Here is a 26,835-nt window from a genome sequence, read left to right as displayed (position 1 = left end):
CTTACCTTTTCTGCTGTTTTCCCACGTGCTTACTACACTTTAATTATACTATAGTATATTTCAGTCTTTCTGTCAATCTCTTCACTATGACAAACTTCTTTAGCCTTTGTACCTGTGCCTAGAGTGTTCTTTTTTCTTTCTGTTTACTTTAGCTTAAATATTATTTTATCTGTGAAATCTTAACTTCTGGCAATGTTAGGAATTCCCTGTGAAATGGGAGTTTATTATCTCCTCATACCACAATTGTATTTATGCATTTTTCCTGGCCCTAAAAATCATTTTATTCACCCATTCAATAAATAATTTATTGAGCACCTACTGTTTTGTCAGGCACTGGGTTAGAACCTAATTATATAGTAGTAAATATAATAATAAAAAATTATTACAAAGAAAGACAAATACTATATGATGTCACTCATATGTGAGATATATTTTTTAAAAAACCCAAATGAAAACAGAACAAAAACAAGCTTATAGATACAGAAAACAGATTGGTGGTTACCAGAGGGTAAGGGAGTAGGGGAATGGTCAGAATGGATGAAGGGGATCAATTGTATGGTTATGGATGGTAAACTAGACTTTTGGTGGTGATCACTTTGTAGTGTATACAGATAACAAATTATAATGTACATCTGAAAAGAAAGAAATTTTTAACCAGCTACTTGCAAGCTGCATTCAGCAGAGTGTTCTTTCAGTGAATGGAAGTGATACTCATTCTATAATGCATGCACTGAAGTGTTATGAAGACATAACAAAGATGTTTCTAACAACAACAACAGCAACAAAGTAAAGCTTTGTAAAATACTATCGCTTAAGCAAAAGGATTTAGTGAAAGAGTAACTTGATTGCTTGTATCATTCAGTGAATTAATCCTTGAAATCATTTTCAGAATTATTAGCTTTTTTAAAATATAAAGTCAGAATCCATGCAAAATTGAAGTGAAAAAAAATTGAGGCTTTCTTTTGTGTCTTTGGTTCTTCTGATTTTTCTAGATTCATTTTCAATAATTATTTTTATAGTATTTTTTAAAGTATTGATGTGTTATGGACACAAAAATTTTTTTAAATTGCCTTTTACCACAGACAGTTTGAGAAATATTGAAATATAGCATGTTGAGAAATTAAGGCAGGTCGATAAGGATGGAGAACAATCACATTGATAGTAGTAGCATTAACTTCATGTAGATGAAGAACCGTAGGATACTGAAAAGGGAAATGAAGTGGTCAGACTGGGACCACTGAATGTTGGGTAGAATAGAGGAGGCAAAGCTGGCTGACCAGGAACCTGCTAGTAACGCCAGCACCACACCTGCAATGGGAAGAACACAGACTGTGGTCGGCTGTGGTAGATTTCTTTTCATACTGTCTAAGTTTAGGGTTTAGTATCTCTAATGTTTTATTGTGGAAAGTTATTTCTTATTATTTGCTAACTAACCACAGTTTAATTTTTCTTTGCTTATTGTCTTTTAAACATGGCTGTGCTTGAGAAAGTGTTGAAGAAATAATGTTTTGGTTAGATAAATGTAACATTGTTGGACCATGTGTAAACTGATTTTAATTTAGTAGTTTATTTCTGTATTATTTCAGGTATTAAAAAGAACTCAACTACAAATTACCAGAGCCCAGCAGATCGGTCAAATGCAAGTGAAAACCTACAGAATTATAGTGAAACCTCTCCAGATGCCATCAGTACAAATTCAGAGGGTGCTCAAGAAAATCATGACGACCTGGTAATCTTTTGAGACATTCTATGAAGAGAAATGCCACCAACTTTATCTCATATTCAATATGTACACATTTAAAGACATTAATATGTAAAATGAATTGACTTAGATTGTGGGTGATTTACTTTGCTCTTTCTACTCTTGAAAGTTTTCTTTTGGTCTTACTGAATCATTTTTTTCTGAATTTCACTTTTCTAAATTTTTTTTTTTTTGTATTGAGGGAAGGTTCTATGTTTCTTTTTTCAATTCTTTATATTTTGATCTTAGTTCAATTTAAATACACTTTGAGAAAGTTTGATAGTAAAGATGATGGTCAGTCCTTATGAGGGGCTGTCTACAAAAGAAATGTTACTGGTTTATTTTAAGCCATCTTCACCCAGTGAAATATTCTTATGGATGACTTAGAAAATAAGTTCAGCATTTAGTGAAAATAACTTCACACAGAAATGTCATATAATTAATCTTTGTGACCTAAAAATATTCTCTTGACTAAGTAGGAAGAAAGGAAGTGGAAGTTTATCACTGTAGTGCAATAACTGCTTTCTGTTGATCACAAATATATTTTTGGTTTATTAAGTCACAGTTGTATTTTTAGAGGTTATAGTAGTTTCCTGTGTTATTTCCTAAATTTTGTTTTAAATTATTTGGTATTCTAATATTATTTATGCAATCCTTATTAGATGTCAGTTGTGGTGTTTAAAATTATTGGTGTTAATGGAGAAATTGACATCCGAGGGGAAGATATGGAAATCTGTCTTCAAGTAGACCAAGTGACACCAGATCAGTTAGGCAATATCAGTCTACGGCATTACCTTTGTAATCGTCCAGTAGGTAAGACTTTAATGTGATTTAAACTTTTTTTTTTAATTTAATTTTTAAAAATTAATTAATTAATTTTTGGCTGAGTTGAGTCTTTGTTGCTGCGCGGGGGCTTTCTCTAGATGTGGCGAGAGGGGGCTGCTCTTTGTTGCGGTGCACGGGCTTCTCGTTGCGGTGGCTTCTCGTTGTGGAGCACGGGCTTTAGGCATGCGGGCTTCAGTCGTTGTGGCTTATAGGCTCAGTAGTGGAGCACGGACTTAGTTGCTCCGCGGCATGTGGGATCTTCCTGGACCAGGGCTTGAACCCGTGTCCCCTGCATTGGCAGGTGGAATCCTAAGCACTGTGCCACCAAGAAAGCCTAAACTTGTTTTGTTTTTACCCATATGATTTACCAGCAATTCTGTCTTTGATATAAATGCATTCACAGAAAATGACATTTATTTATAATAATGCAAGAGATTTGTTCTTTTAGATTACCATATTTCAATAAAGTACTTTAAGTTATTAGAAACATAACCTGTTGAAGAAGTACTTCCTCATTTCTCTTTGTTTCTGCTGTTAAGTTTCATCTTTTACTTTTTCAGTTGTCTCATTCTTTGAGATGATAGGTCTGAGAAAACTAAAATCTTTTCTGTATTAAAAGAGTGATAGGGGCTTCCCTGGTGGCGCCGTGGTTGGGACTCCGCCTGCCGACGCAGGGGACACGGGTTCGTGCCCCGGTCCGGGAATATCCCACATGCCATGGAGCAGCTGGGCCCGTGAGCCATGGCCGCTGAGCCTGCGCGTCCGGAGCCTGTGCTCCGCAACAGAAGAGGCCACAGCAGTGAGAGGCCCGCATACCGCAAAAAAAAAAAAAAAAAAAAAAGAGTGATAAAGTAATCCTAAAAGGTCAAAGTTAGTTCTACACTAGAATAAGTGTCAATTTTTGTATTCCATTATCTTGCTTATAAGCAAACATTTTCTGAGTCTGGCATGTTACTTGATATTTGGTAAAATCACGTATCCTGTTCTTGTGGTTTTTCATTCTAAGATCAACACATTCACTTAGACATAGAGGGATATAAACAACAAAATACACAGTGTATGACGAGGAATACCACATTAAACCATCCCTTTCTCAAACTTTATGTGGAATTATCACTCACGGTTTTCAGTTATTTAAAGAAATGAATTTATTAAAATAGTTATACTAAGAAATTTAAACGACAATATTCTTTTGAAAAGTCACTGAGCTGGAATATTTTTCTTTGCTATATACACAGAATCCTATATCTGATATATAACATGTTGAAATACATATAGTCCTGCATGATATCAAATAAGTATGCTATCACCTCACATCCTGGGAATTGCAAGTAATTTGTCTATAAACCAGCATCATAGAAAAAAATTGGCTCCTGGCTTTTTTCTGTGTGTAGACCTTGCAGTTTACAATGTATCTCCTAAAAAAAAAATTCAAGAATTTCATATTAGCAAGTGTAAATCCCAATAGCACACAAAATGGAGGAAGATAAGTATATAGTTGGAAAGGTTTTGTAGTCAATGAAAAATCAACAAAAAAAGATTGAACATAAAATTTCAAAAGCTAGACCCTATTCTATACCCAACACAAACACTTTTTTGCACAGTTTTTTACTCCTTTTTATAGCCCACTTATTACCATGGCCCACTTATTACTTTGTTTCATGTTGTTCCTGACTGCAGAAATCATTTTGAAATGCCTTATATGTATGGGTTATACAGTCAGTGCTGTCTAATACCTTATTTTTTCACAGCTGTCTTGGTTGTTTAAAAATAAACAAAATAACAAGAAAGAAAGGAAAGGAAAGGGAAAGGGAATAAAGGGAAAAGGAGAAAAAAATAGCTTGAACATTTAAAACATTAATAAGCCATATGAACAAAGATTGTATTTGATCTACAGTTTATATACACTGTCACTCTGACATGAACAGTTAAAATTGCAAAGTTGGCGCTTCCCTGGTGGCGCAGTGGTGGAGAGTCCGCCTGCCGATATAGGGGACGCGGGTTCGTGCCTTGGTCCGGGAGGATCCCACATGCCGCGGAGCGGCTGGGCCCGTGAGCCATGGCCGCTGAGCCTGCGCGTCCAGAGCCTGTGCTCCGCAACGGGAGAGGCCACAGCAGTAGAGGCCCGCGTACCACAAAAAGAAGAAAAAAAATTGCAAAGTTGTTTTGCTTTTGTTTGTTTTTGTTTTTCTATAATGGGTGGACTTTGGATTCCTTTAATAGGAAGACCTTAATGTAAGTTTCATGGCATAAAAGGTAATAAGCAGGAGTGATTTTTGACTAACGAGAATTTTGTTTTGTTTTACCTCTGTTCTAAATACTCTTTTTCGTTTGAAATTATTTATGGCTCTCAGCTCCCTGGAGTGAGTAGTGTGTATGTGTGTGTGTGTGTATGTTTGTGTGTAGATAGACTTATATAGATATACAGATAGATAAAAGGCAAAATAAAATCACATTTACCAAGTTGTTTGTTTTCAGTTGCTCTTACTGTTAAGTAGACAAGTTAGTTAACTCTTGTTTTTCTTGGTACAGGAAAAAACACTAACCATGATCAGTTTGTGACCATTTCTTTTACCTTCTATTTAAAAAAATTAAAATATCTAGTTCTTAATTGTTAAAAGAATTCTTTGGGAGTCTTTTTTTTTTTTTTTTTGGCAGCTAAGTCCCACGTGGACCACCAGGGAATTCCCTAGGAGTATTTTTAATCTTTTCTAGTATCTATACCATTTATTTATTTTGAATTGTTAATAAATAGTGCTAACATTAATTAAATATCAATTTTTACCTGAAATAAAAGTTTTAAAAACAACTCTCCACTTTATGTTGCATGTAGAGATCTATCCGTGCTGCATAAATATAAGTATATTTAATTTCTTGCACCTTTCTCCCCTTCATAAATATATATACATTTCACTTCTGTAAGACTAGAGTATTCACACGCATACTGAGGAAAATTAAACATCTTTCCATCATGAATTTGATAAATGGAGGCTTCTTATGAGGGCCCATGGGACAGATAACTTGGACCCTCAAAAACTGAAGCAGCTTCACCTTTCCAGAACAGTTTGTTTTTAACTCACGGATTCTATGAATTGTGTGTGAAACTGATCGTATTTTTCTTTTTGCCGCTAGGAAGTTATTTTTGGTCTACCTTTGGCACAGAAATTTAAATAATGTGTTTTAAGTTAATAATCTTACTACTTGTCTTTACTTTTCCATTCCCTACTTATTTTTTTTTCTTTATTTTTTACATCTTTATTGGAGTATAATTGCTTTACAATGGTGTGTTAGTTTCTGCCTTATAACAAAGTGAATCAGTTATACATATACATATGTTCCTATATCTCTTCCCTGTTCCTCTCCCTCCCTCCCACCCTCCCTATCCCACCCCTCTAGGTCCTCACAAAGCACCGAGTTGATCTCCCTGTGCTATGCGGCTGCTTCCCACTAGCTATCTGTTTTACGTTTGGTAGTGTATATATGTCCATGCCACTCTCTCACTTTGTCACAGCTTACCCTTCCCCCTCCCCGTGTCTTCAATTCTCCAGTACGTCTGTGCCTTTATTCCTGTCTTACCCCTAGGTTCTTCATGACATTTATTTTTTCTTAAATTCCATATATATGTGTTAGCATATGGTATTTGTCTTTCTCTTTCTGACTTACTTCACTCTGTATGACAGACTCTAGGTCCATCCACCTCATTACAAATGGCTCAATTTCGTTTCTTTTTATGGCTGAGTAATATTCCATTGTATATATGAGTCACATTTTCTTTATCCATTCATCTGATGATGGACACATAGGTTGTTTCCATCTCCTGGCTATTGTAAATAGAGCTACAATGAACATTTTGGTACATGACTCTTTTTGAATTATGGTTTTCTCAGGGTATATGCCCAGTAGTGGGATTGCTGGGTCGTATGGTACTTCTATTTGTAGTTTTTTAAGGAACCTCCATACTGTTCTCCATAGTGGCTGTACCAATTCACATTGCCACCAGCAGTGCAAGAGTGTTCCGTTTTCTCCACACCCTCTCCAGCATTTATTGTTTCTAGATTTTTTTGATGATGGCCATTCTGACTGCTGTGAGATCATATCTCCTTGTAGTTTTGATTTGGATTTCTCTAATGATTAATGATGTTGAGCATTCTTTCATGTGTTTGTTGGCAGTCTGTATATCTTCTTTGGAGAAATGTCTATTTAGGTCTTCTGCCCATTTTTGGATTCGGTTGTTTGTTTTTTTGTTATTGAGCTGCATGAGCTGCTTCTTGTAAATTTTGGAGATTAATCCTTTGTCAATTGCTTCATTTGCAAATATCTTCTCCATTCTGAGGATTGTCTTTTGGTCTTGTTTATGGTTTCCCCTGCTGTACAAAAGCTTTGCAGTTTCATTAGGTCCCATTTGTTTATTTTTCTTTTTATTTCCATTTCTCTAGGAGGTGGGTCACAAAGGATCTTGCTGTGATTTATGTCATAGAGTGTTCTGCCTATGTTTTCCTCCAAAAGTTTGATAGTTTCTGGCCTTACATTTAGGTCTTTAATCCATTTTGAGCTTATTTTTGTGTATGGTGTTAGGGAGTGATCTAATTTCATACTTTTAAATGTACCTGTCCAGTTTTCCCAGCACCACTTATTGAAGAGGCTGTCCTTTCTCCACTGTACATTCCTGCCTCCTTTATCAAAGATAAGGTGACCATATGTGTGTGGGTTTATCTATGGGCTTTCTATCTTGTTCCATGGATCTATATTTCTGTTTTTGTACCAGTACCATATTATCTTGATTACTGTAGCTTTGTAGTATAGTCTGAAGTCAGGGAGCCGGATACCTCCAGCTCGGTTTTTCGTTCTCAAGATTGCTTTGGCTATTCGGGGTCTTTTGTGTTTCCATACAAATTGTGAAATTTTTTGTTCTAGTTCTTTGAAAACTACCAGTGGTAGTTTCATAGGGATTGCATTGAATCTGTAGATTGCTTTGGGTAGTAGAGTCATTTTCACAATGTTGATTCTTCCAATCCAAGAACATGGTATATCTCTCCATCTATTTGTATCATCCTTAGTTTCTTTCATCAGTGTCTTATAATTTTCTGCATACAGGTCTTTTGTCTCCTTAGGTAGGTTTATTCCTAGATATTGTATTCTTTTTGTTGCAATGGTAAATGGGAATGTATTCTTGATTTCACTTTCAGATTATTCATCAGTAATGTATAGGAATGCAAGAGATTTCTGTGCATTAATTTTGTATCCTGCTACTTTACCAAATTCATTGATTAGCTCTAGTAGTTTCTTGGTGGCATCTTTAGGATTCTCTACGTATGGTATCATGTCATCTGCAAACAGTGACAGCTTTACTTCTTCTTTTCCAATTTGGATTCCTTTTCTTTCTTTTTCGTCTCAGATTGCTGTGGCTAAAACTTCCAAAACTATGTTGAATAAGAGTGGTGAGAGTGGGCAACCTTGTCTTGTTCCTGATCTTAGTGGAAATGGTTTCAGTTTTTCACCATTGAGGACGATGTTGGCTGTGGGTTTGTCATATATGGCCTTTATTATGTTGAGGAAAGTTCCCTCTATGCCTACTTTCTGGAGGGTTTTTATCATAAATGGGTGTTGAATTTTGTCGAAAGCTTTCTCTGCATCTATTGAGATGACCATATGGTTTTTCTCCTTCCATTTGTTAATATGGTGTATCACATTGATTGATTTGCGTATATTGAAGAATCCTTGCATTCCTGGAATAAACCCCACTTGATCATGATGTATGATCCTTTTAATGTGCTGTTGGATTCTGTTTGCTAATATTTTGTTGAGGATTTTTGCATCTATGTTCATCAGTGATACTGGCCTGTAGTTTTCATTCTTTGTGACATCCTTGTCTGGTTTTGGTATCAGGGTGATGGTGCCCTCGTAGAATGAGTTTGGGAGTGTTCCTCCCTCTGCTATATTTTGGAAGAGTTTGAGCAGGATAGGTGTTAGCTCTTCTCTGAATGTTTGATAGAATTTGCCTGTGAATCCATCTGGTCCTGGGCTTTTGTTTCTTGGAAGATTTTTAATCACAGTTTCAATTTCAGTGCTTGTGATTGGTCTGTTCATATTTTCTGTTTCTTCCTGATTCAGTCTTGGCAGGTTGTGCATTTCTAAGAATTCGTCCATTTCTTCCAGGTTGTCCATTTTATTGGCATAGAGTTGCTTGTAGTAATCTCTCATGATCTGTTGTATTTCTGCAGTGTCAGTTGTTACTTCTCCTTTTTCATTTCTAATTCTATTGATTTGAGTCTTCTCCCTTTTTTTCTTGATGAATCTGGCTGGCGGTTTATCAATTTTGTTTATCTTCTCAAATAACGAGCTTTTAGTTTTATTGATCTTTGCTATCGTTTCCTTCATTTCTTTTTCATTTATTTCTGATCTGATATTTATGATTTCTTTCCTTCTGCTAACTTTGAGGGTTTTTTGTTCTTTCTCTTATTGCTTTAGGTGCAAGTTTAGGTTGTTTATTCTAGATGTTTCCTGTTTCTTAAGGTACTATTGTATTGCTATAAACTTCCCTCTTAGAACTGCTCTGCTGCATCCCATAGTTTTGGGTCATCGTGTCTCCATTGTCATTTGTTTCTAGGTATTTTTTGATTTCCTCTTTGATTTCTTCAGTGATCACTTCATTGAGTAGTGTATTGTTTAGCCTCCGTGTGTTTGTATTTTTTACAGATCTTTTTCTGTGATTGATATCTAGTCTCATAGCGTTGTGGTTGGAAAAGATACCTGATACAATTTCAATTCTATTAAATTTACCAAGGCTTGACTTGTGACCCAAGATATGATCTATCCTGGAGAATGTTCCATGAGCACTTGAGAAAAATGTGTATTCTGTTGGTTTTGGTTGGAAAGTCCTATAAATATCAATTAAGTCCATCTTGTTTAATGTATCATTTAAGGGTTGTGTTTCCTTATTTATTTTCATTTTGGATGATCTGTCCATTGGTGAAAGTGGGGTGTTAAAGTCCCCTGCTATGAATGTGTTACTGTCCATTTCCCTTTTTATGGCTGTTAGTATTTGCCTTATGTATTGAGGTGCTGCTATGTTGGGTGCATAAATATTTACAATTGTCATATCTTCTTCTTGGATCGATCCCTTGAGCTTTATGTAGTGTCCTTCTTTGTCTCTTGTAATAGTCTTTGTTTTAAAGTCTATTTTGTCTGATACAAGAATTGCTACTCCAGCTTTCTTTTGGTTTCCATTTGCATGGAATATCTTTTTCCATCCCCTTACTTTCAGTCTGTATGTGTCTCTAGGTCTGAAGTGGGTCTCTTGTAGACAGCATATATATGGGTCTTGTTTTTGTATCCATTCAGCCAGTCTGTGTCTTTTGGTGGGAGCATTTAATCCATTTACACTTATGGTAATTATCGATATGTATGTTCCTATTCCCATTTTCTTAATTGTTTTGGGTTTGTTGTTATAGGTCTTTTCCTTCTCTTGTGTTTCTTGCCTAGATAAGATCCTTTAGCATTTGTTGTAAAGCTGGTTTGGTGGTGCTGAACTCTCTCAGCTTTTGCTTGTCTGTAAAGGTTTTAATTTCTCCATCAAATCTGAATGAGATCCCTGCTGGGTAGAGTAATCTTAGTTGTAGGTTTTTCTCCTTCATTACTTTAAATATGTCCTGCTAGTCCCTTCTGGCTTGCAGAGTTTCTGCTGAAAGATCAGCTGTTAACCTTATGGGGATTCCCTTGTGTGTTATTTGTTGTTTTTCCCTTGCTGCTTTTAATATGTTTTCTTTGTATTTAATTTTTGGCAGTTTGATTAATAGGTGTCTTGGCGTGTTTCTCCTTGGATTTATCCTGTATGGGAGTTTCTATGCTTCCTGGGCTTGATTAACTATTTCCTTTCCCATATTAGGGAAGTTTTCAACTATAATCTCTTCAAATATTTTCTCAGTCCCTTTCTTTTTCTATTCTTCTTCTGGAACCCCTATAATTTGAATGTTGGTGTGTTTAATGTTGTCCCAGAGGTCTCTGAGACTGTCCTCAGTTCTTTTCATTCTTTTTTCTTTATTCTGCTCTGCAGTAGTTATTTCCACTATTTTATCTTCCTGGTCACTTATCCGTTCTTCTGTCTCAGTTATTCTGCTATTGATCCCTTCTAGAGTGTTTTTAATTTCATTTATTGTGTTCAGCGTTGCTTGTTTCATCTTTAGTTCTTCTAGGTCCTTGTTAAATGTTTCTTGCATTTTCTCTATTCTATTTCCAAGTTTTTGGATCATCTTTACTATCATTATTCTGAATTCTTTTTCAGGTAGACTGCCTATTTCCTTTTCATTTGTTAGGTCTGGTGGGTTTTTATCTTGCTCCTTCATCTGCTGTGTGTTTTTCGGTCTTCTCATTTTGCTTATCTTACTGTGTTTGGGGTCTCCTTTTTGCAGACTGCAGGTTCGTAGTTCCCATCGTTTTTGGTGTCTGTCCCCAGTGGCTAAAGTTGGTTCAGTGGGTTGTGTAGGCTTCCTGGTGGAGGGGACTAGTGCCTGTGTTCTGGTGGATGAGGCTGGATCTTGTCTTTCTGGTGGGCAGGTCCACGTCTGGTGGTGTGTTTTGGGGTGTCTGTGGACTTATTATGATTTTAGGCAGCCTCTCTGTTAATGTGTGGGGTTGTGTTCCTGTCTTGCTAGTTGTTTGGCATAGAGTGTCCAGCACTGTACCTTGCTGGTCGTTGAGTGAAGTTGTGTGTTGGTGTTGAGATGGAGATCTCTGGGAGATTTTCGCCATTTGATATTACATGGAGCTGGGAGGTCTCTTGTGGACCAGTGTCCTGAAGTTGGCTCTCCCACCTCAGAGGCACAGCACTGACTGATAGCTGCAGCACCAAGAGCCTTTCATCCACACGGCTCAGAATAAAAGGGAGAAAATGTAGAAAGAAAGGAAGGAAGGAAGGAAGGAAGGAAGGAAGAGGAAAGAAAGAAAGAAAGAGGATAAAAGAAAAGAAAATAAAGTAAGGTAAAATAAAATAAAGTTATTAAAATAAAAACAATAATTATGTAGAAAAAAAATTTTTAAGTAAAAAAAAAACAGACAGATAGAGCCCTAGGACAAATGGTGAAAGCAAAGCTATACAGACAAAATCTCAGACAGAAGCATACACATACACACTCACAAAAAGAGGAAAAGAGGAAAAAATCATAAATCTTGCTCTCAAAGTCCACCTCCTCAATTTGGGATGACTCGTTGTCTTTTCAGGTATTCCACAGATGCAGGGTACGTCAAGTTGATTGTGGAGCTTTAATCCACTGCTCCTGAGGCTGCTGGGAGAGATTTCCCTTTGTCTTCTTTGTTCGCACAGCTCCCGGGGTTCAGCTTTGGATTTGGCCCCGCCTCTGTGTGTACGTCACTTGAGGGTGTCTGTTCTTCGCTCAGACAGGACGGGGTTAAAGGAGCTGCTGATTCGGGGGCTCTGGCTCACTTAGGCCGGGGGCAGGGAGGGGTATGGAGTGCGGGGTGAACCTGTGGCTGCAGAGTCCGGCGTGACGTTGCACCAGCCTGAGGCGTGCCGTGCGTTCTCCCAGGGAAGTTGTCCCTGGATCCCGGGACCCTGGCAGTGGTGGGCTGCCCAGGCTTCCCGGAAGGGGGGGTGTGGAGAGTGGCCTGTGCTCGCACACAGGCTTCTTGGTGGCGGCCGCAGCAGCCTTAGTGTCTCAATCCCGTCTCTGGGGTCCGCGCTGTAAGCTGCGGCTCGCGCCTGTCTCTGGAGCTCCTTTAAGCAGCGCTCTCAATCCCCTCTCCTCGCGCACCAGGAAACAAAGAGGCAAGAAAAAGTCTCTTGCCTCTTCGGCAGGTCTAGACTTTTCCCCGGACTCCCTCCCGGCTAGCCGTGGCGCACTAACCCCCTGCAGGCCATGTTCACACTGCCAGTGCCATTCCTCTCCCTGCGCTCCGACCAAAGCCCGAGCCTCAGCTCCCAGCCCCGCCCGCCCCGGTGGGTGAGCAGACAAGCCTCTCGGGCTGGTGAGTGCTGGTTGGCACCGATCCTCTGTGCGGGAATCTCCCCGCTTTGCCCTCCGCACCCCTGTTGCTGTGCTCTCCTCCGCGGCACCGAAGCTCCCCCCTCCGCCACCCGCAGTCTCCGCCGGCGAAGGGGCTTCCTAGTGTGTGGAAACCTTTCCTCCTTCACAGCTCCCTCCCACTGGTGTAGGTCCCATCCCTATCCTTTTGTCTCTGTTTATTCTTTTTTCTTTTGCCCTAACCAGGTACGTAGGGAGTTTCTTGTCTTTTGGGAGGTCTGAGGTCTTCTACTGCGTTCAGTAGGTGTTCTGTAGGAGTTCTTCCACATGTAGATGTATTTCTGATGTATCTGTGGGGAGGAAGGTGATCTCCACGTCTTACTCTTCTGCCATCTTCCCCCTCTCTCCCCTACTTATTTTTTTAATCTGATTATACCATGTGCATGTTCTCTCCTATTCTTTTTAGAACTAGGTAATGTAAAATAAAATAGTTACCATGAGCACCAATTCACTTAAGTCGTTCCACTAGGAACTTTTATTTTTAAAGATATTTTATGGGTGTTTATTGAAATTAAAGAAATTTGTTTTGAACTTGAGTATTTATAGCTCTGTAAGCCACCTCAAATTCGTTTTTGGAGCAAGACCAAGGCATAAATAAATGTAAATATAAATATATTTCCTTTGCTGTAATTTTAGTTTCAAAATTGTCTTCTAGTAGTAACATGTTAATGGGGTCTTCTCTATTTACCTTTCCAGTTATTTAAGGGCCCAATTTTAATGAAGAATGTACAAAACTTCAGGCTTTTGTCACTACTTGAGAAATGGCTTGAGTCACTTTAAATGCCATGACTGTTTCTTCATCACAGTTGTCCATTATATAATAAATGTATAGATATGTACACACTCAGACACACTCAAAATATCTGAGTTATGCATCATCAGATTTATATCATGGCATGTTTTTCCATGTTACCAAAAAATAAAAATATATATAAAAGTATAGACAAGACAGGGCTTTCCTGGTGGCACAATGGTTAAGAATCTGCCTGCCAGTGCAGGGGACACGGGTTTGAGCCCTGCTCCAGGAAGATCCCACATGCCGTGGAGCACCTAAGCCTGTGTGCCGCAAGTACTGAAGCCCGCATGCCTAGAGCCCGTGCTCCGCAACAAGAGAAGCCATCACAGTGAGAAACCTGCGCAGCATAACGAAGAGTAGCCCCTGCTCCCTGCTCGCCGCAGCTAGAGAAAGCCCATGCACACCAATGAAGACCCAACGCAGGCATAAATAAATAAATAAATAAATAAATATTTTAGAAAAGTATAGACAAGACAGCATTATTGCAGTAGAAGATTGTCTATAAAAATGAAAATTGGGAAAATTAAGGTGGGGTACATGTGGTATATGTACTGTAAATATCTTAAATTAAGAGTAAATATTAAAAGTTTATTATTGCTTTAACATTGTACAAAGTGACAATAATGACCGGTAATTGAGAGTGACATTTCTGAGTAGTACTACAAAGTTATAATTTTTATTTGTTCTTTTTTCATAGGTTCAGATCATAAAGCTGTAATTCATTCTAAATCCTCTCCTGAGATTACTCTGAGATTTGAAAGTGGGCCTGGTGCTGTAATACACTCTTTGCTTGCAGAAAAGAATGGCTTTCTGCAGTGCCATATAGAAAACTTTAGCACTGAGTTTCTTATATCTTCTCTTATGAATATTCAACATTTTTTGGAAGATGAAACTGTTGCAACAGTGATGCCAATGAAGATACAAGTTTCTAACACAAAAATAAATTTAAAAGTATGTTAACAAATATTTTTATATTTTCATGTTATAAATGTTCACTTTGCCTACCTGGACTTTGATTCATGTCTAGAAATATGAACTGGTTGGTCTTTGTGGTGATGGTGTAGAGATTTTTCATAGAAATTAGAAAATATCAAAATGAAATGAGCAGTTTTCTCACTGTATGAACTAAAGCGTGTTAAAGATATATTTCAAACTCATTAAGAATATTATTGGCTGAAGTAATATTTAAGAAAATGATTAATTGAAGATATTAATTTTATCTTTTACTTTAATAACAACATGCCAATACTATTTATCTTTCCTGTAGGATGACAGTCCTCGTAGTAATACAGTATCCTTTGAACCAGCTCCTGTAACTGTTCATATTGATCATCTTGTGGTAGAGAGAAATGATGATGGCTCTTTTCATATCAGAGGTATATATGAAAACAGTTTAAGTGAACATTTAACTGAAATATGTCATTATTAGTATGCTGATTTTTTTTTTCACTCATACTTTTTATATACTATTTTATATGTGTATGCATATGTAGTAGTAGATGATTTAGGGACACTGTGAGTACATTGTGATAAAATATCATCCATGTATGAACCTCTAGCTCAGGAATAACTCATCTATAATTGATTTAGTATCTATTCTACAAAGGTGTTTTGAATGAAGTCCTTCCAGGGTTATCTCAATCTTCTCCTTTTCAATGAACCCTTCTCTATAACTTGATGTGACTTCTTAAAATTCTTGAGTACTTATTCTCCATACCTTAGTTACTTATAGTATATTGCTATGTATTTAGTTCTGTTTCAGTGCTTGTATCTCCATTCTAGCAAGATTTCTAAGGTCTCTAATGTAAGGACTGTGCCTTCTAAGGTAGTGTGGAGTAGTGGAAAGAGCTTGAGTTGGTAGACCTAGGTATTCTAGTCCTCACTTTGTCAGTAGCTACTTGAGGGTGAAATGTGAGGGACTGATAAGAGACGAACCAGAAAAATCTGTAGCCAGAAACCATGAAAGAGAAGACTATTGCTGAGGTAGAAGCAGTTTGTGGGGCACTCTTGACTGAAGAGTCCTTCCTCTCTGGAGCTGGGGAACAGCTACAGCAAACATAGAAGTCAGGCCAACAAAGATCAAAATGTCATCTTCATTACTGATAAAAGCTCAGGTGAAGATAGCTCAGGTATGAGAAGTTAGGTTTGCTGTATGGCTCTTGCTCCCAGATGCTTTAGATCCCCAAACTGCAGGTCTGTCTTACACAAAACCAGAACAGAGTGTTCCAGTGCTTCAGAGTGCTGAAGAAAAGTTGAGACTTTTAAAGAAGTATAATTAATATCCTCAGACAGATGATAGGCTTTTGAACTCAAAACAAGAACAAGCTTTTATGGAAAATAACCAGTTAGAAGTCCTTGAAAATTAAAAACCTGATCTTTGAATTTAAAAATAGTAGGTCACCTAAAATCTATCAGCTCTACCTTCAAGAGATATCCAGAGTCAGACCTGAATCATACAGTATGTATCTGTCTCAGATTGGCTTCTTTTTTTTTTCTGCGGTACGCGGGCCTCTCACTGTTGTGGCCTCTCCTGTTGCGGAGCACAGGCTCTGGATGCGCAGGCTCAGCGGCCATGGCTCACGGGCCCAGCCGCTCCGCGGCATGTGGGATCTTCCCAGACTGGGGCATGAACCCGTATCCCCTGCATCGGCAGGCGGACTCTCAACCACTGCGCCACCAGGGAAGCCCTCAGATTGGCTCCTTTCACTTAGTTATATGATTTAAGGTTTCTCCATGTCTTTTCAAGGCTTAATAGCTCATTTCCTTTTAGAGCCAAATAATATTCCATTGTCTGAATGTTCCACAGTTTATTTCACCTACTGAAGGGCATCTTGGTTGCTTCCATATTTTGGCAGTTATGAATAAAACTGCTGTACACATTCACATGCAGGTGTTTGTGTAGACATAAGTTTTCAGCTCCTTTGGGTAGATACCAAGGAGTGTGATTGCTGGATCTTATGGTTAAGAGTACGTTTAGTTTTGTAAGAAAATGGCTGTACTATTTTACATTCTTATCAGCTGTGGATGAGATTTCTTGTTGCTCTATGTTCTCACTAACATTTGGTGTTGTCAATGTTCTGGATTTTGGCCGTTCTAAATAGGTGTGTAGTGGTATGCTGTTGTTTTAATTTGCATTTCCCTGATGACATATGATGTACGCATCTTTTCGTATGCTGATTTGCCATCTATATATCTTCTTTTGTGAGGTGCCTCTTAAAGTCATTGGCCTCAGAGAGAGATTTCTTATTGATTAAAGATACCCCAAAACATACCTCAGTCATAAACCTTTATCCATCTAACAACATAATATTGTTATGAAAAATATATGAAAAATATAAAAGCAAACCTATTTGAAGTAAAGAGAAATGGAATCATATCATATTGAGATGCTATAATCATAGAGAAACTTTTACATGCCTCTCAGAGTACAAGTATAGATACATAAATATAAATATGTGTGTGTGTGTATGTGTATGTATATATATATATTTGAATTCAACAAATGGGTAATTTCAAATACCCATAAAACTTCTCTATTAATTCAGTTTCAAAGAAAATATCAACAGATTCCAAAACATAAAGTTCATGCAGACCATTTCTCTGATATCAGTGCAATAAAGTTTGTCATTGACATAAAAATGTAGCAGAAAATAAAATATTTTTTAAATTAATTAATTTTATTTTTGGCTGCATTGGGTCTTTGTTGCAGTGTGGGGGCTACTCTTCGTTGCAGTGCGTGAGCTTCTCGTTGCAGAACACGGGCTCTAAGCACACGGGCTTCAGTAGCTGTGACACACAGGCTCACTAGTTGTGGCGCACGGGCTTAGTTGCTTCGCAGCATGTGGGATCTTCCCAGACCAGGGCTCTAACCTGTGTCCCCTGCATTGGCAGGTGGATTCTTAACCACTGCGCCACCAGTGAAGTCCCAAATAAAATATCTATACTTGACAAAATTTAAAACAATCCTTGCTCTAACTGTTGGGGATTTATTGCCAACTGAGTGAGATTAATTACTATTTGCTGAAGAAAACAAAAACAAATATTTCTTTTAAATGAGAGGTTTATAATATCTAAAGAAAAATATCCACTTGCATACACATAATGGAGAAATAAAGAATTAAATAAACATCAATTTAATGAGTAAAAACTAATTTAAAATCAAGGTGCTTTGAAAAAATTTTCTCTATATTTTCCCCTATATTTCTTATCTATATTTTACAATTAGTGAAATATCAATACATATTTTACCAATTGTGAACTGTATTTTAATGTAGTAGCTAAGGCAAAAGTGAATCACTGATACAGCAAGGGCATATATTTGCAAGAAGATCATTTCAATATGGAAACTCCATTTGGATTTGTCTTTAAAGTTGTATGGGTTAAAAAAAAATCACATATGAGGGACTCCTGGCGGTCCATTGGTTAAGACTCTGTGCTTCCTTTGCAGGGGGCACGGGTTCGATCCCTCGGGGAACTAAGATCCCACATGCCCTGTGGTGTGGCCAAAAAAAAAAAAAATCACATATTTATCTTTTCAGAATATGTCACATATTTATACACTTCATTTCTTACATTTCTGAAAACTCTTGCTCCTTATCAAATGTTTTACATTTTAGGAATATAATTTTTCTTATTTCATGTTTTTACAGTGACACTTGGATCTTTTCAGCAAAGCCATTTAGGTAGTGATGAAATGTTAGAGAAAAGCATATGCTAGATTTTCTTTAAGTGGGCATCAAAACTCAGGGTATTATTTAAATTTAGCAGCAGTACTCATGTATATAAAATATTCTTTTTAAGCATTACTTTTTAAAAAAAAATATTTATTTATTTTTGGCTGCGTTGGGTCTTCGTTGCTGTGCACAGGCTTTCTCTAGTTGTGGCCAGTGGGGGCTACTCTTTGTTGCTGTGCGCGGGCATCTCATTGCAGTAGCTTCTTTTGTTGCAGACCACGGGCTCTAGGCGTACAGCCTTCAGTAGCTGTGGCACGCAGGCTCAGTAGTTGTGGCTCGCAGGCTCTAGAGCACAGGCTCAGTAGTTGTGGTGCACGGGCCTAGTTGCTCTGCGGCATGTGGGATTTTCCCGGACCAGGGCTTGAACCCGTGTCCCCTGCATTGGCAGGCGGATTCTTAACCACTGCGCCACCAGGGAAGTCCTGTAAATTGTTGATGTACCTTTCAAAAGCTCATTGAGACGATGGAAAATTTTGTTGTGTTATTCAGGATATTAACATTGTACAAAATTTAAGACAATTTATTTTAAAGTAGTTTTCCATTGTCTCTGGAAAGAACAACATGTTTTAAGCATAAGCAAGTATGCTTTGTTTTATACAGAGTGTCTCATGTTTCATATCAGTGTATTCCTAAGAGCAATATCATGAAGCAGATTACATTATGTTATTTTTCTTATCATGTGGAAATGAATTGCATGAGGGTCTTTGGTGTATGATGTACGTAATGTAACACGTAGTCTAATGTACCGCACATAAAGCTTGTATGATAATGTATCATAAATACGACTCAAATTAATATATTAGCCATGATAAACAAGTATTTAAGAGTTTTATTTGCTTCTTAGAATTTTGAAGCACTTTGGGTAAATAATTTGAATGGCCCTACTTTCTCAAGTAGCTCTTTAAGAAATTTTCAGGTATGGGCATTCCCTGGTGGTCTATTGATTAGGATTCGGTGCTTTCACTGCGTGGCCCAGGTTCAATCCCTGGTTGGGGAACTGAGATCCTGCAAGCCACGTGGCACAGCCAAAAAAGAAAAATAAGGAAGGAAATTTTGAGGTATGCTGAGTTTTTCTCCCTTAAAACAAATTTATTTAGCAAACAGGAGCATTCAGAATAATCTGACTAGTAGGTGTTTCAAAAATTAGTTTTAGGTGTTTGTTGCTGTGATAATAGCAGCTTACCTAATATTTTTCTTTACTCCTTCCTGTTCTTTTAGTGTACTGTGAGGTATACTTGCAGCTGCTCTGGATGTGATTAAATAAAGTTCATCATAAAGGAATAGATGTTTTTTGTTTTTATTTATTTATTTATTTATTGCCACTTATCATAGTACTCCACACTTCTTGGGAAAGACTAATTTTTCAGTACAGAGAAAGTTAAAATAATTTTTCAGAAAATTACAAAGGTATACTACAATTTCTTGTTGCTCCAGTGAAATATGACTAATTAAGTAATTTAATAACACTATTATAAGAGAAAAAGACAGAAAATGTTTGTTGTGTATGTGTTTGTGTGTGTGTGTGTATATATATATATATATAGTATGTGTGTATATCCTATGCCATTTGCTGTTAATTAATTTTAATAGTAGTGTCCTGTCTCTCAACATGTCTTGCACCCAACACACCTAGGACCTGGCATACTCCCATCTGAGAGAGTGGCCATTGTGGCATTGACTCCCAGCAAAAGTGTTGTGAGGGAGTACCTCCCAATAGATTATATTGGAATGTTGGGGGTAGGATGGGGCATTGTATATTTAACGGTCTGTGATGAACAACTCTTTGCCATATACAGCCTTAGAATCATTGCCATAATACTTCCTCACTGGGAATGAGGGAAGAATTTTTAAATTACTAAACCTAAGGAGTAGTGTAAAACCTAAACTCGGAAGAGTGCCTGTACGACACTCAGAGAAGACAAATGAATAGACATCTTCTGTCTGAATAAACAGAGAACTGTTAAAACCTCGATTTAAAGTCAAATATTTATTGAACACCTGCTGTGGTACTAACAGCAATTAATATTTGAATAATGCTTTCCAGTTTGTAAAGTTCTTTTACATTAAATATTGACTCACTTAATTCTTACCATAACCCTTTGAGATAATTAAGGCAAGTATTCTTATCATCTCCTTTTTGCAAATGAAGAAATTAAAGTTTAGATAAGTTGAATGGCTTGTCCAAGGTACAAGATCTAGAAAGTAACTAGCAGAGCCTATGCGAGGGGAAAAGTGTACATTGTCGTAAGGTGTACATTTCATCCATGAGGGGCATGGATTTGTTCATCAAAATTTGTCTTAAAAACTAGAAAGAAGGGCTTCCCTGGTGGCGCAGTGGTTGAGAGTCCGCCTGCCGATGCAGGGGACACGGGTTCGTGCCCCGGTCCGGGAGGATCCCACATGCCGTGAAGCGGCTAGACCCGTGAGCCATGGCCACTGAGCCTGCGCGTCCGGAGCCTGTGCTCCGCAACGGGAGAGGCCACAACAGTGAGAGTACCGCGTACCGCAAAAAACCCCCAAAAAACTAGAAAGAAGCTCTTTTAAAGTAAATAAAAGGAAATATGTCTTTCTATAGTAATAGACTCCAATTACCCTTGTCAGTTACAGGTTCTCTCCTTTCCTATCCCTTTCCAGTCCCTCCCATCTTTACACTTGCTTCTTTCTGCCTCTTCCTCCTCATTCCTCCCCTTCTTATCTCTTCCTTTTCCCTTCCTACCTGCTCCTCCCTACTTATCTCTCCCTCTTTTTTTTTCTAATTGAAGTATTGTTGATTCACAATATTGTATTAGTTTCAGGTGTACAGTATAGTGATTCAATATTTTTATAGATTATACTCCATTAAAACTTATTATAAGATAATGCCTGTACTTCTCTGTGCTATACAATATATCCTTGTTGTTTAACTATTTTAATCTATTTTATACCTAGTAGTTTGTATCTCTTAGTCTCATATTCCTCATTTGCCCCTCCCTGCTTTCTTCTCCCTTTTGGTAACCACTAGTTTGTTTTCTGTATCTTTGAGTCTGTTTCTGTTCAGAGCAGCACTCTTTACAGTAGCCAAGATATGGAAGCAACCCAAATGGATAAAGAAGATATAAGATATATATATATATAAAAACACACACACTGTGGAATATTACTCAACCATAAAAAAAGAATGAATTCTGCCATTTACAGCAACATGAGTGTACCTAGAGAATATTAAGCTTAGTGAAATAAGTCAGACAGAGAAAAAGAAATACTAATGATTTCACTTATATGTGGAATCTAAAATTTAGGTACTACAAATGAGTGTATATGCAAAACAGACTCACCGTTAACTCTCCGTCTTTATCTCCAGTTACAGCTACATCCCTCTTCCTCTTTTCCCATCCTCACTCCTCTGTCTCCTCCACTCTCTAGCTCTCTCTCCTCCCTCCTCCTCTATTTCATTCCTTCTTTTTCTCTTCCCATATTTCTTCCTCTTCTCTTCTTTCCCTCTCCTTCCCTTTTCTCTCCTCATTCCACCTGCCAGTGATTGAAATAAAATAGGTTTCAGAATTGTTTGGTCAGTGGTTTTTTCATTATTCTTAGGATCCCATGAGTAGTGAGATATAGGCTAAATAAAATGGGTCTTGGGCCCTCTGTTTTCCTCACTACAGCCTATGTAAGTCAGCTTTTTTTTTTTTTTTTTTAGTTCATATTAGCATTCTATGTCAGATTTCATTTAAAAGAAGAGTTTTGCTCCTCTAAAAGTTTGAAAAACAAAAGTATGTTATAAATTTGTAATCAAGTAGAATTTTAGGGGTGTTATTAATTTTTTGAGGTTGAAAGAGTGGAGAATTTGGCTTTTCCATGGCATAGTACTTTAGGATTTCTCTTACAGTCACTGCCAAGCTGAATTGTATGCTAGTCTGAACCAATACAACAGTTTTTGTAGTTTTTTTCCTAGTTAATACTACTAAAAATATAATCAGTACAGGACAATATTGTAAAAAGTAGTTTCTGATTTGAGACCACTGTAATATAATGAACCCAAGAACAAACCAAAACTCAACTTGATGTCATTTATCCATGTTAATGGAACTATTCCATTTTTATATATACAGAATAGGGGTAAAATTGATAGAACCATTATGGAGGGTAATTTGGCAATATGAACAAAAGCTTTAAAAAATATTTTTGTTCTTTGACTTAGCTAACCCCTTCTGGAAATTTTTTTTTTTTTTTTTTTTTTTTGGCGGTACGCGGGCCTCTCACTGTTGTGGCCTCTCCTGTTGCTCCGGATGTGCAGGCTCAGCGGCCACAGCTCAAGGGCCCAACTGCTCCGTGGCATGTGGGATCCTCCCGGACCGGGGCACGAACCCATGTCCCCTGAATCGGCAGGCAGACTCTCAACCACTGCGCCACCAGGGAAGCCCTGGAAATCTTTTTAAGGGGAAAAATTATTTTGAGCAGTATTACTCTTTTGTCTGCTCAGTATAATTTGATATGGTGAACTGCCTTACTATCATGACTGTTGCATGTGATTTTGGTGGACTTAGCAATCATATGACCCTATCACAAAAATGGAGATGCGACCCAGCAGGGCCAATCAAAAGATTTCAGCCCTTGGGACACTGAGTGATACATGAATGGACTGTGACCCAAGCATTCTGAGTCTTTTTTTGTGAATTGAAAGGACACTGAGAGAGAAGCGGTCACAGGCTGTAAAACTTACTCGTTTGGGGTCACCAGAGTCTACCTTTGCCATCATATGACTGAACTAACCCAGAAGAGAAGAAAAGTGGACCTGAGAAGTAGAGAGAGTCAGGTTCCTAAATTGACACTCCTGAGGACATCACATGAATTTCAGTATCTGGCTATACCTGAAGCACCATCACTTGTTTTTGATTACTGATTTAATCTCTTTACCTGTTGTATTTGTGTCTATTTTGGTAGCTTGTGTCTTTGTAGGAATTTTTCTGTTTCATCTAAGCTATCTAATTTATTGGTATACAGTTCTTCACAGTATTCCTTTACAATTATTTTTATTTCTGTTAGGTTGATAGTAACGTCCCCTCTTCCATTTCTGATTCTAGTAATTTGTTTCCTTTTTTATTTTTTGGTCCATCTAACTAAGGTTTTATCAATTTTATTCATCTTTTCAACAGATGAGCTTTTGGTTTTGATTTTGTTCATCTTTTCAATGAATGAGCTTTTTTGTTTTATTGACTTTATTGTTTTCCTGTTTCGTAATGTCTTCCTACTAATAGAGATACTCATTTTTAAATTAGTTTTTCACAAGAGAACTTAATGTTATCTGAGTATTTATTTGTTGTATTAGATTCTCAGATGCTTAACACTAGAAATGATTTGAAAGAAGATGTCAAAAGTGATTCAGTGCTGCTTACCAGTGGAAAGTGTGATCTGAAAAAACAACACAGTGTCACTCAAGCCACTCAGACGAGCCCAGAGGTTCCTCGGCCTTCTCAGTCAGTCAACTTTCCGGAGTGCTCCTTTGACTTTACTAGGGAACAGGTAATGGAAAAACTAGTTCATTCTCATTCAGTTTCAGCAATTAAAATAAATATTAAATAGTTAAGACATTATTTACTTATTTAACATTTGTTGAGTGCTTGTTATATGCCAGGCACTGTGTTAGATGCTGTTGATACAGTGTTGAGCAAGGTATGGACATCCCCAGCCTTCACAGAGTTTGTAGTCTGATGGAAGATAAAGGAGTAAGTGTGGGACAGTGCCAGTTTCTGGAATCCACGAAGGCTTCTTGGAAGATATATTCATTTTGATGTCTTATTTTTAAGTTGCAAAAGTATTGTTATGTTTCAGATCTTTGGAAAAATATTTTAAAACAACTCTAACGTATTGTAACCTCCTACAGTGCTGTCAGTCAGTATTTTAAAATTTTTCCTCCCATGCTCTTTCCATAATTTTTCTAAACAATTACTATTCTAGTGTATATAACTGTATTTTTTTTTACTTAACATTGTTTAACAGATGTCTTCCATATTACTACGTATGCTTCGTATATGTATTTTATTTGTTTTTTTAATTCAAGTATAGTCGATGCTTCATATTTATTGTTAGTGGCAGATTAATATGGGTGTGGATGTGTTGTCATTTCTAAAGGTTCCTCTTAACATTTAATATTTGAGTTGCTTCTTATTTTTTGCTGTTATCAAATTCTATCCAGCAGAATTTTAATTCTCTATGATAGAACCACAGAATGAGTTCATTCACCTGTTTAACAGGATTTGTTGGATGTCAACTCTAAGCTAAGGATATAGAATTGTAACAGTATACCACTCCCTGTCTATTAAGAAACTCAAAGTTTAGTGGGAAAGACAGAAGCATGTAAACGGTAGTCAGAACATACTGTTTCATGTGTTATATGTACTAGAGTTTGGGAAGTATAGTGAAATACCCAACTTGGTCTGTAAGGCAGGCATTCTTAAGCTGGTACTAAAAGGTCTGAGAACTCTTTGAAATTGAACGAATTTATTTTAATATATCTGTGTAAATGTGTTTTCCTGTGGAGAAAGTTTTATCACATCTTCCTGGCTAGGGGTTAGGGAATGGTTCTAAGAGGATAAAATGCTTGAACCGAGTCTTAATGAGGGGAGACCTATTGACATCTAGATGAAAATGTCTAATGAGATATTCAGAATGTGGGTCTGGGGCTCCAGAGAGAGGCTTGTGCTGGATCAGGCTATCTGTAGTTATTGGAGCCACAGGAGTAGATGAGATCATCTAAGAGAGTGGCTCCAGTGATAAGAGAAGGCGACCAATTATGGAATTTAATAGAATACGAAAAATTTAAGGGTTATTAGACAGCTGAGGAAGAGATGAAAAGTCCATAGGTAGAGAGGGATAAACAAGAAAGAACTGTAGCATAAAAGGCAAAAGAGGAGAGAGGCGTAGCAAGGAGTGGTGAGGCAGCAGCATCTTAAGAGAAATTGAAATTAAACAAAATCACTATTAGATTTGGAAATTAGAAGTTAATTAGTGTTTTGAATTGCTGGGTCAAAACTTACGGACATTTTTAAGTGCTTGGTATGTGTTTCCAAATAAATTCTCAAAGCAGTTTTCGGCTTAAGTGCATCCTCACCAGCATTGGGTAATTTTACTGACTCATGTGTCACACCTTTGATACTGTATAAATAGTTTGTGTTTTCTGAAAATGGTTAAGTTTTCTTATTTTCCAAATTTATCATTTCAGCTCATGGAAGAGAATGAATCTCTTAAACAGGAATTGGCTAAAGCTAAAACAGCTCTTGCAGAGGCTCACTTGGAAAAAGATGCTCTTCTCCATCATATAAAGAAGATGACAGTTGAATAGTAGGAGTGGCAGTCAGAAACTCAAATTATAGCTCTGGAGTATGGTGGTTATATTTATAATGTGATGTTTCCAGTTAGTGGAAGACTTTCCTTTTCATGAAAAGACAATAAAATGAAATAGAATGTGATGAAGTGGTGACTATTCCAAAGCCAGTTTAGAAAATACTAGGTACGGGCATTACAATCTTTTGGTTGTTTTGTGTTTTGGGGTTTAAACCCTTTTTTAAACTGGTGTGATATAAGGAAGTCAACGCATACTGTAAAATAATTACCTGCCTAATGAATAGAAGATGTCATTTCCTAATTTTGATATTACCTTATAGGCATTTTTTAAAAAGAAAAATTAAAATCTATGTGTTCCCACTATTTATCACTATTTGTTAATAATTTACTATTATTTACAAAGATTCAGATGCTTTTAGGGCTAATGTAAAATAAAAGGAAGCTTACATTTTAAATGTTATTAAAATTATGTACTTAAATCTATATTTAATTACTGTAAAAAAAAGTCCAATCAAATTAATGAATATCTAATGGCTCGGTTTGAAAATTCTAGAAAATCATCACCCTACTGCACTTATGAAGTAACTTGAAAATGTGAAAAAGAATCATTTTAAGTGATGGGTAAACTGTGTAAGTTGAAGCTATAATTTTCAACAAAGAAGATGGCACAAATGTTAAAATAAAAAGCATAAACTGTAAAAAAGCAAGACATTAGAGTATATGGCCAACTGATTTAAAAAGCATTATTTGTACATTCCTTTAAACATTTATTGTTAGAAGTAAAAGAGTAATTTAACTATCCTACTAAATTTAGCATTTGTAACTGTAAGAATTTTAACTAATGCTATTTATATTAGTTCTTTACCTTCATCTTTCCTTTATTTAAGGAAGGGAATGTTTTCAGAGAATTTTCTTTTCACATACATAAAACAATTTCATACCATTCCTGTAGTATCACAACAGGTGGATGTTTGCACATGTCAAATTTATAATGCTAGTTTTGATTGAAGTTCTATGTGACTTATATATTATCTTCTATAATAAGAAAAACTGGTAAATTTTGAATTCTATTTTCTAGGGATTGTTAAGTTTGAAAGCAACATGAGAGAGAATCTCAATCATGCATTATGAAATAAAAGTTTATGAGTATTTAAGAAACAGAGGCTTTTAACAATTTAAAATATATTTCTGATAGAATTAAACTAAGTGGGGCCTATTTTAAAATTCACATTCTTAAACATAAATATATCCAAGATAGAACATGAAATAGCTGGACTGCTCTTTCTTTAAGATACTTGAAAATTTTCAACCACGTTCAGACACTTTATGGTGCTTTGCTTGTTTGGTATGACTTATATAGCCATCCCTCTATCTAAGTACTTG

The 26,835-nt window shown here is 36.9% G+C and overlaps 1 protein-coding gene across 2 annotated transcripts in view; it reads left to right on the top strand.

The window, feature by feature from the left end:
- The window catches only part of UHRF1BP1L (UHRF1 binding protein 1 like), a 101,818-nt gene extending 75,789 nt beyond the window's left edge, over positions 1 to 26,029 (top strand). For both annotated transcript variants that reach the window (XM_029205225.1, XM_029205226.1), the window contains exons 16-21: positions 1,587 to 1,729; positions 2,404 to 2,554; positions 14,097 to 14,350; positions 14,667 to 14,775; positions 23,438 to 23,631; positions 25,331 to 26,029. In XM_029205225.1, the coding sequence (XP_029061058.1) occupies positions 1,587 to 1,729; positions 2,404 to 2,554; positions 14,097 to 14,350; positions 14,667 to 14,775; positions 23,438 to 23,631; positions 25,331 to 25,450 (971 nt within the window). In that variant the 3' untranslated portion in view covers positions 25,451 to 26,029. The remainder of the gene's footprint in view (positions 1 to 1,586; positions 1,730 to 2,403; positions 2,555 to 14,096; positions 14,351 to 14,666; positions 14,776 to 23,437; positions 23,632 to 25,330) is intronic.
- Positions 26,030 to 26,835: the final 806 nt, after the last annotated feature.

The sequence above is a fragment of the Monodon monoceros genome, unplaced genomic scaffold (assembly GCF_005190385.1).
Source record: "Monodon monoceros isolate NGI ecotype Baffin Bay Population unplaced genomic scaffold, NGI_Narwhal_1 Super_Scaffold_6, whole genome shotgun sequence".
Lineage (NCBI taxonomy): Eukaryota > Metazoa > Chordata > Mammalia > Artiodactyla > Monodontidae > Monodon > Monodon monoceros.
This window is presented reverse-complemented; position numbering and strand designations above follow the sequence as displayed.